This window comes from Harpia harpyja, chromosome Z (genome assembly GCF_026419915.1).
Source record: "Harpia harpyja isolate bHarHar1 chromosome Z, bHarHar1 primary haplotype, whole genome shotgun sequence".
NCBI classification, from domain to species: domain Eukaryota; kingdom Metazoa; phylum Chordata; class Aves; order Accipitriformes; family Accipitridae; genus Harpia; species Harpia harpyja.
The window spans coordinates 91,211,611-91,229,004 of NC_068969.1; the positions used below are offsets into that span (position 1 = coordinate 91,211,611).

Sequence of the window (17,394 nt, forward strand, 5' to 3'; positions counted from 1 at the left end):
CAGCCGTGCAGTCAGCTAGGTTACAGTACTGATGTGGCTCACTGCACAAATGTTTGTGCTGCAGCAGACAACAGGAAAAAGCAGCCCCTTCTTCTGTTGTTGCCACTTTTTGATGGCAAGCTCAGTGAAAACTTAACGATCAAGACGTTGACAAAGAATACAGTCACAAAGATTGACAGAAAGGTGCCTGTGAATCATTTGCATGTATATGGAGGAAGAAGAAAAACCTGAGAAGAACTATGTATTTCAAGATCTTCCCTCTTTATTCAGGTAAAAGCCGTTAGTCAAAAGGAGTGATGCAGACTGCTTAAGTTACCTAACCTGATACCTGTAGCTAAAAAAGAAAAATCATGACTAGATACTGGAAATGTCAATATATGCTTGTATCTGGCAATCCAGCATCATCTATTGCATGTTTAAACAGCATCTCCCTGGACTAATTTTTTTAATGGTGACTGACATTCACCACTACTTGCCACCAGAGAAGCATGTCAGAATGCAGTGTGTTGCCAGAAGCATATTTGTGATGCAGTTCCAGAAAATCAATACAGTATTCAACCACAGTGCCGTTACTTTGCAGAATGAAGCAGACATTAATACCACTACCAGAGCTCTGTGTAGATACAACAGAGCCCAACACTGCATGGTGCGAGGCTCAGGTGGCATAAAACCACAGGTCCCTCTAGGCTCGTCTCCCCTCAAACCTCCCTGTCCTGAATACAATACTGACTTTGGTAGATCTCACATGGCCCAGTCTTGGAAAAAATAAAAACTAAAATAGTCACAACAGAATGGGGAAAAGAAACCTGTTATCAAAATTAGATCTACAAGCAGTTTTTTCATAGCACAATGCTTCCACACCCACTGCACCTTACCTTTAAGGCTGAATACATCTGAAAAAGCCTTGCAGGGAGAACAGTATGAAACCCTGAACTAGAAAGCATGCTCTTGCAAATTTTTTTTTTTTTTTTTTACAAAAGGCTTTCACCCAAGTAGGGCTTTTAAATACACAATTCAATCTAACATGGTATCTTTAAAAAAAAACAAAAACAAAAAAAACCCAGAGAGATGGATTGAGTACTCCAATTTTTGTTTTTACTTTGAATAATACAGGATACTTTCTGCCTTTGTTCATTGCTACAGTTTCCTGTTACTAAGACTATAACCATACACTTGGGAAGCCCGAGATTTTTCTCAGGTGCAGGACTGTCTCAGATACAAAGAGCACACTGTTCAAACACAAGCACGCTTAATGTCTGTTTGCATATATATACATATACTCATGTGAGTTCCATTCCAGATCTGGTGTCAGCCTCATTGGGTATCTCTACACCACACTTGCTCCCTTGCTAAGCGCCTCTTAGACTATAACTTCTGGACTAGAAGAGACATCAGCTCTTGGTACTTAATTTAGGCCTCAACAGCTTCAAAATTAAAGATATTTAAAAGAGTAGAAGAACTAAGTTTCTAATCTGTATGAAGTGTTTCCATTGTTTAGATGGTCACTGATCCGGAATACACTGCAAAACCATAGGCTCAGCTAAAATGATGTCCCAGGCACCTATACTGATGAGAAACTACTAGTAAATCAGTGTTACCTCACAAGATAATGCTCTTCTCTTGGTAGTACTCTAATGCGTAGACACAGATTTGGAAAGCTGTGATTTAAAGAGTGATCAGCTAAGAGCTTTAAATCAAATTACAGTCTTAAGAGGCAATAAAAAAGAAAAAATGTTTTCCAACAAAATTCCCATGAAAGCAGTATCTGAATTCTACTTATTACTTTTACTAACTAGCAGGCAGAAACACTCTAATGCCAGTTAGGTGTCATTGCCTCCCCCAATTAGAAGTGCTGGCCTGTTACAGTATTTCAAGCTATTGCAATCTCTATGCTTCGAGACTGCATATTTCCTCAAGTATTGGCTCGACATCTGGTTACGAGTCCTGCAAAGATTAACAGGAATTGTGGTAGGGCAAGCACTGGGAGAGAGAAATCACAAGAACACACACACACAAAGCATTTATCTGATGTTTGCTTGAGACACTGAGAATAAAAATAATATCAACATGATGAATGTGAAGGACTTAAATGTTTGTTTTCAGCAGAACTAGGATTTCACCCAAAGAGCTGGTCTATATAATGTTTATAATGCATGGAAATAAACAGACCGATCACAACCTTAAGGCATCACAAATACCTTCACTAGATCAGCATGGAAATCATCGCCCATGGTGTTCAGGACGCTCGTTTATGTATTGCCAGGCTGGAAGAGCTGATTTAGATTTCTCATGCTTATTTCATAGTCATAAAACTACTGTGACAGAAGATAATTTAAGCATGGTAGAGGTCTCCACACATTGTTGCCTGACAAAGTAGTTCAATAACAATTTCAGGCTGATTTACATACAGTCCACCTGTCTAGGTATTTATAACTTACTAATTTTTTTCAGATAATCAAGTTTTGTGGGTGTTATCTATAGTAAGTGATGTTGATGTAGTTTTGTTACACTCTCCACACTGCTACAGAAGACAGCATAAACTACTTTGCTGCCATTGCTTTCACACAATAAGCATCTCATTTTACCCCTGAGACAGTAAGATGGCCAGGAACTGCAGTAACACTGAACTACTGCCAAGAAGCGGTACCTTCTGCTCTATTATCTGCAATATTTCTGTGTCAGAGTAGCACAGCTGATGGAACTGTTGCTAAGACAAAGTTTTGGGAAAGGTATCACTAAGCCTTGTGGGAGGGAAAAAGACAGGTTAAAGAACCTGAGTCAGGTCAAATTCAACGGTCAACAATGCTTCTGGCTCCTAACAGCTCTATAATGTTCATGTCTTGTTACCCAGCTAGAGAAAGGAAACTGAAAAGTTTAAGGACAAGACCGTGGTTTGGAAACACCTAAAAAAGCAAGTCAACAGGCAGCAAACCAAAACCAATTTCCACAGTAAGATTTGTCTATCCTGTATGTTAAAGCAGTATAGGCTTTCACATATTTTTAGATTTTAAAGCTTCAAATGGGTTTTGTAAAAACTATTACATCCTGCAGTTTAGAATTATCATGATTTTTCAATTCCCCTACAACTATAGTATCCTCTCCTCAAAACGGGACCCTGCATTCCTAGTGCTTTAAAGAAATGCATTTGACTAACTCCCCATGCTTCAAAAAGGGTAAGAGCTGGGAGTGGATCAACCAGCAACAGACATATTCCTGACTGCCAAATATTAAATATTTATTTCTATGCAACTACAATGCTAATAAGTACATCCTAAAATACTCATCTTCCACAATGTTATCCAGCCAACTTAAGAACCCTAGTGTTCTGCTATCTCAAACTGACACATATCATAACCACCTTTATGAAGATAACATACTAAATATAGTCCAACAAAAGTGAAGAAAAGCTGAAGTCTTTATAAAGACACCTTGATTAACGTGACATGACAGAGACAAGCACATCTTACAGAAGTTTTTACCTTGTAATTCCTTATCATTCAGCAAGAGTGAAAGGAAAAGCTAGTAAGACAAATTTGGATACTTGTCCACAGCACAGAAGGCCATAAGGAAAGTAGTTATGGAGAGACTACCCAGTAATAAACCAGGACTTAATGCAACAGATTAACAGGACACCAACTTCTCACCCCTACCAGAATTCATGGCTGTGCAGCTTCTGTACCATGTCTGGCAAGAAGTGCATTCATTTCAGCCTAAGTAATGACTGCCTCACAGTTCACAAATACAAACCTCTAACCCTCCTGCCCCCACCTAAAAGTAAAAGCAGTACCAATGACCAGTAAAATATGGTGATGGTTTGCAGCTTTAACATGGAATTTACCTGGTCAATGTATACAATAATCTAGGCTACCAATATACATCCTGAGTATGTTTCCTTAAGACCTGTTTCTTGGGGCTTTTTAATGTAATCAAACACCTCTGCTCAAGGAAGACTGATTGCGCAATACTGACAAATGCTGTATTTCTCAATACTGGGAATACAAGAGAGACATGTTATGAACTAGGACAGAACATACTGAGGTCATCTTATTTACACAAAAAGCCATGTTCTCCTATTAAAGAACACTGTGTTCTGTGTGGTCAGCCCAACAGAAGGGCCTGCACAAATAAATGGTTGTATCAGTCAACAGTGACTATTGATAAGAACTTGTCTTTATGCAACAGGGATGAGGAACTAGGAGAGGAGAGACAGACTGGCAAGCAGAGAAGCAGGAGTGGGCATCCTATGTGCCTGGCGTATACAATCCCCAGGGCCTGATTCATTTACCTTCTCCCATGAGATGAGTGACACCCAGAGACACATGGGATACAGCACTAAGAAGAGCGTCTCCTGAACTACTGCACCCTATAGACAATTCTCTAATTTCAAATTTCTCAAAATAAATATTTAACAGCAGCACTGGCCCAGAGACCTGTCACCCACAGCTTGGTATCCCCCACATACACAGCGCCTAACTACCTGGGTTGCCTTATGGTATTCAATGCGCCAAGCAGACTGAACTACACTGGCAGAACAGTGAATTCTTCACTGTAACAAATGAGACTAAGAAAACCACTGCTGGTTTGCAAGCCAATTCCTCTCCCCCATCTCAAGTCTTCTGTGTTCTAACCATTGGAATAGGTAAACTCTCCACCAGCCAGGTACTACAGGCTCACTGTACAAGCTTATGCAGTATAGCGGTACCCATTAAACGCTGAATATAGTACACAGACCCTCATGTGGCAAGGTACATGGATTATTGACCATTTTGCAACTTGCTTCTGGAGCACTCAATTTTAAGATTTTAGTAGAGTATCAGAAGACTATTTTTACAACTGCAATGTTAACAGTCAAGTACACCTTGGTCTAGAAACACTCCGAAATCCATGGGCAACTGCATTTAGATGTTAATACAAAACAGCTACTGAATCAAGGCCTCTGCTCTGTACACTAGCAAATGCCTGATGGTTAACCACAGAGTTGGTGCAGACCCTGGCTTGGAAGTGTTCGCTCACATTTAAAGAGCGGGGAGCTTACCGGTAACACATACCTACATTTCTGGTTTTGTCCACCTTGTTAGAAGATGGTCTGCAAAGGAATTCTACATTGCAACACCCCAGTGTGTACTATCTAAAGAGTCTTCAAATCTTTGCCAGCAAGTTTCATCTTCATGACCTCAATGTGCCAAGATACTACTCGAGTCATCACACCAACAACTCCAGTATTTAGGATTATTTCAACTCCCTCTACAGAAATGGATTTGTACTGTTCGTTGAGAAGCTATGACACTAGAACACCAGCAGTACTGGAGCTGATGAAATGGGGGAGTCTTTTTTTTAAGTCAGGTTTTTGTTTTCAGAAATGCTCAATTTAATTCCAGAGAAAGAATGTTTACTCCTCTTCAACAGTTCTCTGTATTTATAATATGATATGCTTAACTGATGTACCTACAAACACTATACTGATTTTAAATGAGAGGCTTTCCATTATTTGAATTTTAAAAGCTACATAATTCTGCGCCTGCTTAGCAGTTGCAAGAATATATCCCAAAAACACTGTAATATCATTTAGCCTTATAGCAGGTTTTTGAAACACATTATCACTTTCTTGAATATGTAGATAGCTGCAAGCTTGGGTTTATTCTGTTTGGAATTTTCTTTTTTTTTTAATGGAAAGGAAGACAACAGGAAAATAAAAGCTAGCCTAAGAAGTCATTCCTTCCTACATCTTGTACCATGAACCCCAGTGACTAGGACAGAGCCAAGGATGCAGCTGCTACCACCCCACATGCTAGGAAGTTAATAAATTGGAGAATTCCAAGTGTCCTTAACAGGCCTGAGGAAAGATACACTTTTAGTTTCCATATTAATACACCAATTTCACATTTGAACTCCTGAATAACCAAAATACAGATGACATGATTTATAACTTTTATACTCTGAACTATGTCATAAAGCCTTAGAAAACCAGCATCTTGTTACTGCATTAAAAGTCTGCCTCCACCTTGCAGTCAGTCAAACCATACCAGGCTTCTGTTGCCTCTGAACACGGATGAGTCTCCATTCCACTGAGAGGCTATCACACGAGCCCGGCAGTAGGGATTATTTTTTCATCTCACTATACAAATTACTAAAGATACAACTGTGGAAAGTTTTGACAGGTTATCTATGTCACTCTTTTATCCACTAATTTAGATGCAATCAGATTCACTTTAAAGATTTTACTCCTTCTCATTTCCCTAAAGCCTCAAGCGGATGTCCCAGTTTGCTAGAGGACCTGCTGTAGAGCAGGTTTCCTTAGAGCCTCCTTCACTTTACTGGGAAATTCACACGTTGTTTTATATCCTCTGAAGACTCCAGAAGAGTTAAAATGAGCCTTCGCAGCTTTGAAGTTTCACCTTGCCACACCGAGCTTAAAGCAGTCTTTTTCAGGACTGACCGTCCCTTAACGACCCGGGGAGGGTCCCCACGGCGAGGATCTGAAAGCCAAGACGGCTCTTCCCGCGATCCGACGTGGCTACGGCGGAGGCGAACCTCTGCAGATCGTGGTGCGCCCCTCACGGAGCGCACCGCTCCTCTTCCCCCGGGCTGATGCACAGCATCGATCGCAGCAGGATTCCTGCTCCTTGCGCACCCCGCCACCAAGACCACTCGCCTCCGTGCGCACCCACCAGCGCCCGCTCGCTCGCGCAGCCACAGCTCCCGCGGGCAACCGCTTCCCCCCCCCGTCCCAGCACCAGCCCGCCGGCCCCCGCGAGATCCTTACCCCATGGCGGCCGGCGGCGCCGGGCACTGGCGGTGCCGCGCGGGCCGCGTCCCCGGGGCGCTCCTCGCCGCGCCGGCAGCTCCGCAGCCCCGTGGCGGCGGGCCGCTGCGCTGGGCTCGCCGCGCCGCGCAGGCCCGGGGGGGCCGCGCCGCCGGCTCGCAGCTGCCGGGCCGAGCGGGGCCGCCCGCGCCCTAGGGAGCGCGCCCCGCGGGCCGGGCTCCCATGGCCGCCGGCCCCGCCAGGCGCCCGCAGGCAGCGGCTCCGGCCCCCGGGCGGGCGGCGGCGGCGGCGGCTCCGGGGGCAGACGGGTCCCCTCCTGCGGGCGGACGGGGAGGCCCTCGCCTTCTCCGCGAGGGGCTGGCGGCGGCTGCGGCGCTTCTCGCCGGGACGTGAGCGGCCGCCGAGGGCTCCGTGCGCCTCAGAGGCGGAGCGGGATGGGGCAGGCGGTGCGCGCAGGGCTCCACGCCGCCGCTCCCCCTAGCACTCCCGCCGGCAGCGTGGCGGGCACCGACGCATTCTCCCGAGGAGGCAGAGCGAGCCGCGGCACCGGCGCTGGCATCGGGCTCCCGGCGTGAGGCGGCTGGCGGTGGGCTGCGGCCGCGCGTCGCCCGCGGGCGCCGGGGCGCCGCGCTCCCCCGATCGGCCCGCCCGCACACCCCCGGCTGCGGAGATACGGGGCGCCGCTCCTCCTTCCCGCGGCGGCGGGTCCGCTCCTCGCCGTCACGCCTTCTCCTGCGGCGAACGGGCGGGCATCGTGCTGGGGCGCGGCGGGTCGGTCACTGCCAGCGGGCGGCGGGAGGGGCTGCCGCCGCCGAGCCCGCGCTCCTCTGCGGCGGGGCCGCGGGCTCAGCCCCGCCGCTGGGACAGAGGGAGGGAGGGAGCGATCGCCGCGTCAGGCGGTGCCCCGCTGCTCCGGCGCCCAGGAGCCGCTGCCTCTGCCCGCTCGCATCCCCCGCCTCCGCCTCACACCTCCGCCAGCGCCCGCCCGTCCCCTCGCGGTGGGCAGACGCAGCCGCCGCGCGCAGCCCGCACCTCCGTCCCGCTCCTCCGGAGGGGGAAGGGAAAGGAAGGGAAGGGAGGGGAAGGGAAGGGAATGGAAAGCAAGGGCCGAGCCGAGCCGAGCCGAGCCCTGCCCTACAGTCCCCGGCGCACGCCGCACGCCGCTAGCCCTCTCCTGCTCGCGGCGGCACCTGCTCGCTCTGCCTCCATCCTCCGCCCGGGGAGCTTTAAATAGCACACGTCACCGCGCTCCCCTACGCACCGACGTCACGCACCGCTCCCGGCGCTGACGTCACCGGGGTGCGGGGGATGATGTCAGAGTGGTCCACGCCGCCGGAAGCTCTTCTATAATAGGGAATGGCGGCGGGGGGGGAAGAGCGGGGGCCGGGGGGGGGGAGGGGGCTCGCGGCGGCTCGGCCGCCTCCGTGCGCCTCCTCGGTGCGCCGCCGGCGGCCGGGCCGCCTCCTCCCGCCCCCGCCCCCTGCGGCGCCGTCTCCACGGTAACGCCGCGCGCGCCCGCCGCCGCGCCCCGCGCCCGCCCCGGCGGTCCGCCCCGCGGCCCGGCGGGGACAGCCGGTGTGAGCTCTCCCGAGCGACGCGGGGGGGAGGCAGCGGGGAGCCCCCCTCCGGAGCGCGGCTGCGGCAGCTTCCCAGCCCTCTGCCCCGGGGGTGGGAGCGGCAGGGCGCCCCACTCCAGAGGCAGCAGGTCCCCGTCCGAAACGCATGCCTGCGTCCCCCTGCTCTGCAAGCCCTTCAAACCCGACAGCGTTACCGGCTGAACGGTAAGAAAACACAGCAGCCATTCTGAAATTGCCCCCCCAAATGCAGATTCCAGCACGTCCATGCTGGCAGCACTGCAAGGTAACAGCCAGCGACGGTGAGCTTGCCAGATGCTACTATTTTTGGCTTAGTCCTTCCATGGTGCCATGCAAACAGATAGCCTGTGTTGCTGCTTCTAACTCGGCAGAGTAGCCCAAGCTCTGGCACCACCTACTACCTTGTTGGGCACCTACCTCATCTAAGGTTTAGCAAATACTTCCATTAACTCTCCCAAGTTTTCCCAAACTGATAAACGTTAGGTGTAACTGCTCCTACACAATGCCAGTGGTGGAATGTGCGGCCCAGCCCCTTGCTACTTCTAGGACTGCTTTTGGTATTTTCATGCTATTTTCCTGCTTAATCGATGTTGTAGCCACCAGAGGCGTAATAAACTATAATGAGCGCAAGAGGGAGATACCAATGCGATACCAGATGTCAATTCCCACATAAAAATGGGAGAAGACCCAAGTTTTACCAATGGATGTTACAGCACTGTAAAACATGACACCACCAACAATGGCATGTTCACATCTGTTGCTTTAACGAAAGGTTGTTTGTCCTCTCATAAGATCCCTACTACCTGGGACTGAGTGTATCCCAGGAAGAGACTGGAATGAAAGACAGCAAAAGGATTCACCCAACAATCTGATCTCCCCAGAGTAAGCACATTTTCAAAAGTTATTTTAATTCACACATGCATGTGTTTTACAGACCCTTGCTTCAACACTTTGACCTATACAAGCAATCAACTCTGGGAAGAAAGATGACAAATTAAATATCAAGGGAAACCTTCTCCAAACAAGAACAAGCGTAAGAAACCTAGCATGAATCATTCCTAGCAGTAGCAGCAAGGTAGACTGCCTCACAAGGGAGAAAACAACAGCTTCCTCAGTTTCCTATTTCTCACACACTACCTCATAACCTAAAGCAAAGGCACTGAGCTACAAAAAACTTCAGACTGAGTGGCAACAGTATAAGGTTTGTTGTGGGTAATGCTTGGAACATGCATAGTTACAATGAGGCTGCATTACTTCTCTGGACTGCCAGTGTCATTTCTTGGTTGGGTTTCACATGCGAACTCTGAAACATACGAAGCTTTATGTAGTTTCCACTAAAAGTCAAATTAGATGTATCAGTAAAACTGTTTGAGGCAGTCCCCAGTGTTGGTGGGGGAAAGATGAAGATCCACAACAGTTCTTTTTTCCATACAATAAGAGTGATATGAGTGAAAGAGACTATGATCAAAAATAATGCAGACTAGGCAAGCATAAACAACACACAGCTTATAAATGTATTCCTTAATGTCAAGTAGCTAGGAGTCGAGATTCACTAGCTTCTGAAGTCCCACATGACATTTCACATGCCGTGACGACAGATCAAGAGCAAAGAAACTAAGGCTTTAAATCCACATATGAGTAACTGTTGCATCAGTTTTGTTCTTTCAGCTCAAGCTCACACAGTAATGCAAATGCTTTTGTATTTCATTATGTCCACAGTATTTTGTTTAGATGTCACAGAGATGGCTCCATCTGTCTCTGCCTTTCATCTTGTTCACATATTTGGTTTGCATCAAGTATGTTTTCTCACTGTACCGGTGCAAAACCAGAAATCCCTGAGACTGAAAAGAAAAAATATAAAAGAAACCAAACATACACTGAGCCCGGGGGGGAAGAATTGTGTGTTCCCTTGAGAATCAGAGGTGTGAACAGATTCAGGGGCAAAGAAACACTATCTCCAGAACAACCCTGTCTGGGATACCAAGAGTGTCTTTACTGACTTGTGAAATGCCCTATACATTTCATGGCCCTCTATAATTAATAAAATACAAGTACTGGGACAGGTAAGATCCTGGATTGGGGAGCAGAGCTGTAGGGACAAAGAAAGCATCATTCCAAGTAAATCTCATGGTTCATCTTTTTCTCATCTTAATTCTTCATTTAAACAGTGTTAATTGATTATTACAGTTAAATGTAGAAGCTCCACATAATTGATTGCTTTCCTTCCATACTTATTGTTCCTGTTCCTACAGGTCTGACAGCTTTCTCTAAGCCTTAAGCTTTGTTTCAATTACACCCTTTTACAATTTTGATCAGTTTCCAGGTTGATTTGGTTAAGTTAGCATTATTTGTCTTGTGGAAAAAGCCTTTGTATATGCTTGCTAAGCTTACTGAAATCACTTCTCTGTCTTACCATTCCCCATATTAATGTATGATACAAAAACATGGTGACATACGTCAGCTAAGGCTGAACTGTACATGCAGGTACAAAGCAAGTAAGCTAGGCGATTAAGCCATAGACATTAACAGGAAAAACAATACACAATCACCTCATCTTGAAGACTACGGTGATATAACATGGAGAAATTTAATAGTGATGACAAGAGGCTCAGCTCTAAGTTGGTTGTTTTGGTTTTTTACCCGTTATTTTAGAACATTTTTTTGTCTACGGCACTCTGATGGAGGCACTCTTGAGCTGTAGAGCTGCCTGATAGAAACTATCAGCAGGTCAGTGGCTGTTACTTCACAAAGATACCAAGCAATGCCACCATCAAACAAGAGACGGATGGCTGCAGGCAGGGCAAAGCACAGGTTGGTGCAGGAGAAAGACTGTTGTTTGCTGCTTTGAAGTAGCATGTTCCTGGCATATATATTCACAGCCAACAACTGAGCTGCCAAACCCTGTTCTGACACCCTTGCCCTGAACGGCTAACCAGCTGGGGCAACACCTGTAAACTTGGCAGCAGTATCAATACTTCTGAAAGGAGTGTTGGGTTGAACCTCCCGGTGGGATACCTGTAGATGGAAAAAACCCAGATGGCTGCGCTGTCTGAATCTCAAGCCTGCTGAGTATCGACATGGACCACTGCCCAAAGTCCTGGAAGAGCAGCAGAACAGAGCTGGAAAAGCAAGAAGCACCACAAGGGTCTGTGTTTTGCCTAACCTTCCACGATACCTCTGTTTCCTCCATGCAAAACCAGATCTGTACCAGTTGATCGCACATTGGTTAGGAGCTACCGTTCCCACAGAAAAGACAAACGTGCTTGTAAGAGACAGGGAAATCCCATTTCACTGGATAAAGCACTGAAAAGATTTGAACTGCAATCCCTTGTTCAGCTCTAGTCAGCAAAGGAATTCTAGCTGCACCAAAATCAGAGAGAAACTCTAAGAATGTTTAGGGAACCTCAGAGCCATTATTTGAGAGTAGAAAAATAAAAATTGGCTTGTTCAGTTTATGAAACTAAAATCTGATGTGACATACTATTGTGCTCTCCAAATATTCAGGGTGAGGCTAACACAAGCAAGGGAGCAAAAAGAACTATTAAAGGGCAGAAGAATAAATTAGCATAAATTCGCTATAAATACTTTTTCCTGGCACCCCAAAGGTTGTTGATCTTCAAAAGTAGCCTTCCAAAATAAGGACTGGGTGCAAAAGAAACAGTGACTCAAAAGTAATCACCGCTGTCAGCCACCACTGCCTCCACGTGGGAGGAGGTGAAGATAGCTGGAAGGATAGAGACATCCTTCCTCTGATAGCTTGCAGCCTGCAGACACTACTTCCTCCAAGAGCTCTGGGCTGGGGTACTACTGCTGCTCCCTTCTATCTGCTGCCATTTGGTTTAATACCAGATGAGTGTAAATTCCAAAATCCCTAAGGAAACTGAGGATGTTTATTCCCTTTGAAGACAAGGGAGCCAGCACCTCATACTTCCCTCACTTCTCATCCATTGCTGCTATTTAGTGTCTCTTCCTTCCTCCTACTCCTTTATGCCTTTTCCTTGCCCTCCTTTCTCCTGTCTCATCACAAATCTCCCCCTCCACACACATGCTTCTTTCAGTGAGTGGGATCACTCCTCCATCATTTTCCCTTGCAGGATCTGCATTTAATTTATAAATGAAGCAGAGAAAAGAGAGGAGGAGAGTAAATGGCATCCTCCTTCCTGAACCCAAGGCTTCTGTCTGCATTTTCATCAGTCTAGAAGAATCATCACTGTCGTATCAGGTGGGCCTGAAGGAATTCTAGAGGAATTTACATTCACTATTTTTTCTCCTGGAATTGAAGAAGAAACCTAAGCGTTGCCTTATATTCAAGTAAATGTGGTACTCTCAAACTAAGACTAGATTTGTTTTTGAAAGCAGCTGTATGACATAATTCCCTGAGATGCCTTATGGTCCAATATTTCTAACTCTGTCCTGTTGCCAGTGAATGCTAGTTTGCTGGCACCCACTTCCAAGATTTCATTGTCTTACCACCAGAAATAGATTGCACATCTCCTACATAGCTCTGTGGCACTACACCCCTACAGGAATTTCTTAAAGATACTGAGCCCTGAGTAATGCTTTCATTTCTTAGTCAGGTTTATCAGTGGCTGTTATTTCCTACAGTGTTTGTTCTGACCATACAGAAAGAACAGTTTATGCCAGTAGACTGATTATGTCAGCTTGTCATTTCTGTCTAATTACTCTGAGTTTATCTAGATACATCATTCAGCTTTACTTCCCAAAATCCTTGCAGATATTTTTGCACTTTCAGCTGCTGATGACAAAAATATTGTAAAAAAACAGTGTCTTTTTTACTTATCAGTTTTGAAATGTAGCAATAGAGGCATTGTGGATCTGAAACCTATCCAACAGCATTCCTTTCTTGGCAAAATTGTACTTGCACACAATGAGTCTTCTTTTCTACTGCATCCTCTGTGGATCACATCTGAGAAATCACATACTGATAAAAAAGTTTTTTAAGTCATATTTACATTATAGACAATATGGTCTGTGTTTTCAGAAAGAGTTAAGTCGTAGCAATCATACAGCATTTTTCTTTTTGATCACTCCTGCCAAACCAGACCAAGTTGATTTCTAGTAGAACTAACGGATTCCAAACATCACCCATGATTTCTGTATCCATTCTTCCTATCTTTGAAATAATAGGGTAATATTTTTATTTCTCAGGGTGTGAAAGCTTGTAGCGTATGAAGTACGCATTCACTAGTGAATATGAGGTTGCCTTAGAATAATTAGCTTCTGGTTTTAGCACTTCTTCTTTCCTACTTATTTTTTAGAAGTTCTTGTAGATGTTCTAACAATAGAACCTGTGAATATTTGAAGAAACTGGTTCATTTTCTGCCTGAGTTTTCCTTCTTAGAGTTTTTCTGATAGTTTGAAAGAGTCATATTTGGAGAAAATTATGGTGTATTTCTGTAAATCCTTCAAGGAAGAACATCCGGAATTTCCAACTATTTCCACAGAGTTTCCATGTATCTGGACTTCAGCTGCTACCAAGAATGAAGTCCTAGCATACACAAAGTTTTTTCTCCATGTGAGAAAATTTTGACCAAGCTTTGAGAAGCACTAACATTGTCATGTTGTGAAGCAGAAAATTGAAATTTGGCCATAAACATTCTGAATATCATTTTTTCACTTCTAGTCTTCCATTCCTCTGGCAGGTGAGTCCAATTTACAACACACTAAACTTTGAAAAAAAATTACTTTTCACACACACTTGGGAATTTACAAATCTCTAAAGATTGCTCCAGTACCATTCTGCAGCTCAGGCTTAAGACAGAAGAGAACTTTGAGACTGGGACCAGCTTGATAGAAACTCAGACCAGCTTTTCACATTATGGGAAAAGAGAAGTCCAAGTGAAAACCATGACTAAGGACTAGAGAGAGAAATGGCAGGCAAAGGAGTGGGAACCAGTGAACCAAGAATGAAATAGAGATCAGATAAAGACCCTGGGCTAAAATCAAGTAAGAGAAGCTTGAAAAACGTAACAGGCAGGGAAACTGATTGAATTATATCAGTGGGATTCCCCACTAGGATGGGGAAAATCTAAGCTGGAGGGTAGAAGGGAAGCTTCAGACTGGTAGAGCAGTGAACAGAGAAGTCTGATGTTTAGAAGCTGGAACTGGCAAGTCAAAGATAATATAGACCAAAGGAGTCAAAAGAGGAGAGAGTCAAATGGGGTGTGGTAGAGGGGACAGAACTGTTCAAATCTGTCCTGGTGCAATTCATGTTTGTTCAAAGTGCCACTGAATAGTACAGATTAGGAGCGTAATGGATACCACACTAGAACAGTCTGCCTACCCCTTATTCTGTCTCAAAAATGGAAGAAGAAGCAGCAGCTATGAAGGGACAGCATGCAAGCCTGACCACTTAACAGTCATCCTCTAACCTTGTAATTCCCCAGCATCTGCAACAGTTATACTAAGGAAGTAGCAAATCTTCCTGTAAGATAGAGAAGATGAAACCCAAGAAAACAATTTGAATTTTCCTTTCTATGGTCAGCAGTCATGTTCCAACCTTTCATAAAATCAAGCACTTAGACATTAGTAATTACTTACAGGCTATGATTTTGCAGAAGTTTGTATTGACACAGAGCAATCAGTGGTATTTAATGGAGTCCTATACTAGATTGACTAATGTGTATGAGTTTTAAGATCTGAGTTTTCCTCCAAAGTATTTCTTCTCCTTCAAAGTACTGTTTTGTTAAAGTCTTAATTTTTAATTCTTTTTTCCTTATTACTGGTTTTAGTGAGGGCTGTAATTGTTCATTCAATGTTAAATAACAATATTTCTCCCCCTCAGAACGTATTAGTTTATCAGCACATTTAAAGCCTGATTTATGGCTGCATGGGTGAAACTGGACAGGCAGTGTGTGCAGCAGGGCAGGCGTTTCCTCCAGATGCAGGTAAAGGACACAGCATGTCACTCCTCTGCTGTCAGAACACAGCAGGGAAACCCACAGGCTCCCTCTGCATTTCACCCCTGTCCAGTGCTGTCTGTGTAATAGTGGTAAACTGTAAATTGAACTAGTTATTCTGGATGGTCAAATGACTCCATCCTCCTGGTGGCCCGTGTGGGACTATATGATGCGACAGGGTGGGGTTTGTCTTTTATGGTTCAGATTTTTTAAGGACGTTCAGAGATTGCACTGAAAGGTTGTATCATTAGGCTCTGAAGTGTTAGAAATTCCACAACTGAGGATACATGAGCAAACTCTGTAATTTCCTTGTGTACATATACATTATGATAAAGTAACTACATGACTGTAGATATTTTTTGCACAGAACTCCCACCTCATTGAATGAATAGGATGGATCTGCTTGGAAGACAATCTTCAGTGAAGGAAAACCTCCCTCAAAGAAGCCTTGTGTATTGCATTACTTGCAATGTATGCATTTCCTAGTGGAAACTTAAGTCTCTACCTGCCTGGAACAGGCAGCTTGTACTATAAAGGCTCTAAGAACAGCCACAGAAGTAGGTTTTAAGTGGAAGAGGAAGAGAAATGGAACGAAGGAGAGGATGGTTTTATAGTTACAGTAGCTGCATCCTGTTCAGGGGAACCTAACTCCTCCTTGCTACAACACCTGTGTAATTCTAGCTGAGGGACAACTTTAAAATTGGCATGAGTGCTCTCCATCTTCCGGGAGACTTAAGATTTTGGGCATACCAGCCGTTAGGATTGTTAGTAGCATTTCTGTTTCAATAGACTGAAGGATATATTAAGGGAGCATAATGCATACTGAATTAAAGTAGCTGCTGAATTAAAATTACACAAGCAACCACATTCCTGTCATTTCCTAGCCCTGAATACTTGGCCTTACATTTGAATTCTGTTGGCATAGTTTGGCATAGTTTTTTCTATGTCTAAGATTTATGCAAAGGGGTTGAGGTTTTCCTTCTTACAAATCAGGGAAACAGAGAAATCGGACTCGGGTGTTACCTTTCCCCTCCATCTCTGTTCCCATTTTCTTCTGTGTTTTATTATTCCCTTTGTCTTTTCAGTGTACTTTTACACTCTTGATCCTGCTCATCTAAGGGCCTTAGCAAGCTCTGTAATAGCCCCCTGTCAGTGCCCCCTGTCTTGCCCCACCAGCAGCCAGGACACTGCCACCCTCACATTGCTTTCAAACAGCCCACAGAAAAATCCATTTCCCCTCTACTCCTGATGGGGCCAAATACCTCATCCTGCCCTTTCAGCTACTGTGCCTCAACTTCTGTTGGTCAGACTCATAGCTCATGGGCTGGGTAGGGCAGCCCACGCAGCCTTCAGTGCTGTCCTGTGCAACCTGCCCCTCCTTTGGCCATGGTCCCCTGGCAGGACTGGACTGGGCATTGCTGCTCAGAGACTGCACAGGGTCCCACAGTTAGAACAGAATAGATTAGGCTATTTCAGTCAGAAGGGACCTACAACAGTCATCTAGTCCAACTGCCTGACCAATTCAGGGCTGACCAAAAGTTAAAGCATGTTATTAAGGGCATTGTCCAAACACCTTTTAAACACTGACAGGCTTGGCGCATCGACCACCTCTCTAGGAAGACTGTTCCAATGTTTGACCACCCTCTTGGTAAAGAAATGCTTCCCAATGTCTGGTCTAAACCTGCCCTGGCACAGCTTTGAAACATTCCCATGCGTTCTATCACAGGATCCCAGGAAGAAGAGATCAGCACCTCCATCTCCACATCTCCTCAGGAAGCTGTAGAGAGCAATGAGGTCACCCCTCAGCCTCCTTCTTTCCGAACTAGACAAACCCAGAGTCCTTAGCCGCTCCTCACAGGACATGCCTTCCAGCCCTTTCACCAGCTTTGTTGCCCTCCTCTGGATGCATTCAAGGACCTTCACACCCTTCTCAAATTGTGGGGCCCAGAACTGCACACAGTACTCAAGGTGAGGCTGCACCAACACAGAATACAGCAGGATAATCACCTCTTTTGACTGGCTGGTTGTGCTGAGTTTGATGCATCCCAGGATGCGGTTTGCCATTTTGGCTGCCAGGGCACACTGCTGACTCCTGTTGATCCTGCTGTCAACCAGC

At 45.5% G+C, this 17,394-nt stretch overlaps 1 protein-coding gene across 1 annotated transcript in view; it reads right to left on the bottom strand.

The window, feature by feature from the left end:
• The window catches only part of HOMER1 (homer scaffold protein 1), a 93,285-nt gene extending 86,415 nt beyond the window's left edge, over positions 1 to 6,870 (bottom strand). The window contains exon 1 of the mRNA XM_052777001.1: positions 6,764 to 6,870. Within this exon, the coding sequence (XP_052632961.1) occupies positions 6,764 to 6,768 (5 nt within the window). The 5' untranslated portion in view covers positions 6,769 to 6,870. The remainder of the gene's footprint in view (positions 1 to 6,763) is intronic.
• Between the last annotated feature and the right edge of the window lie 10,524 nt (positions 6,871 to 17,394).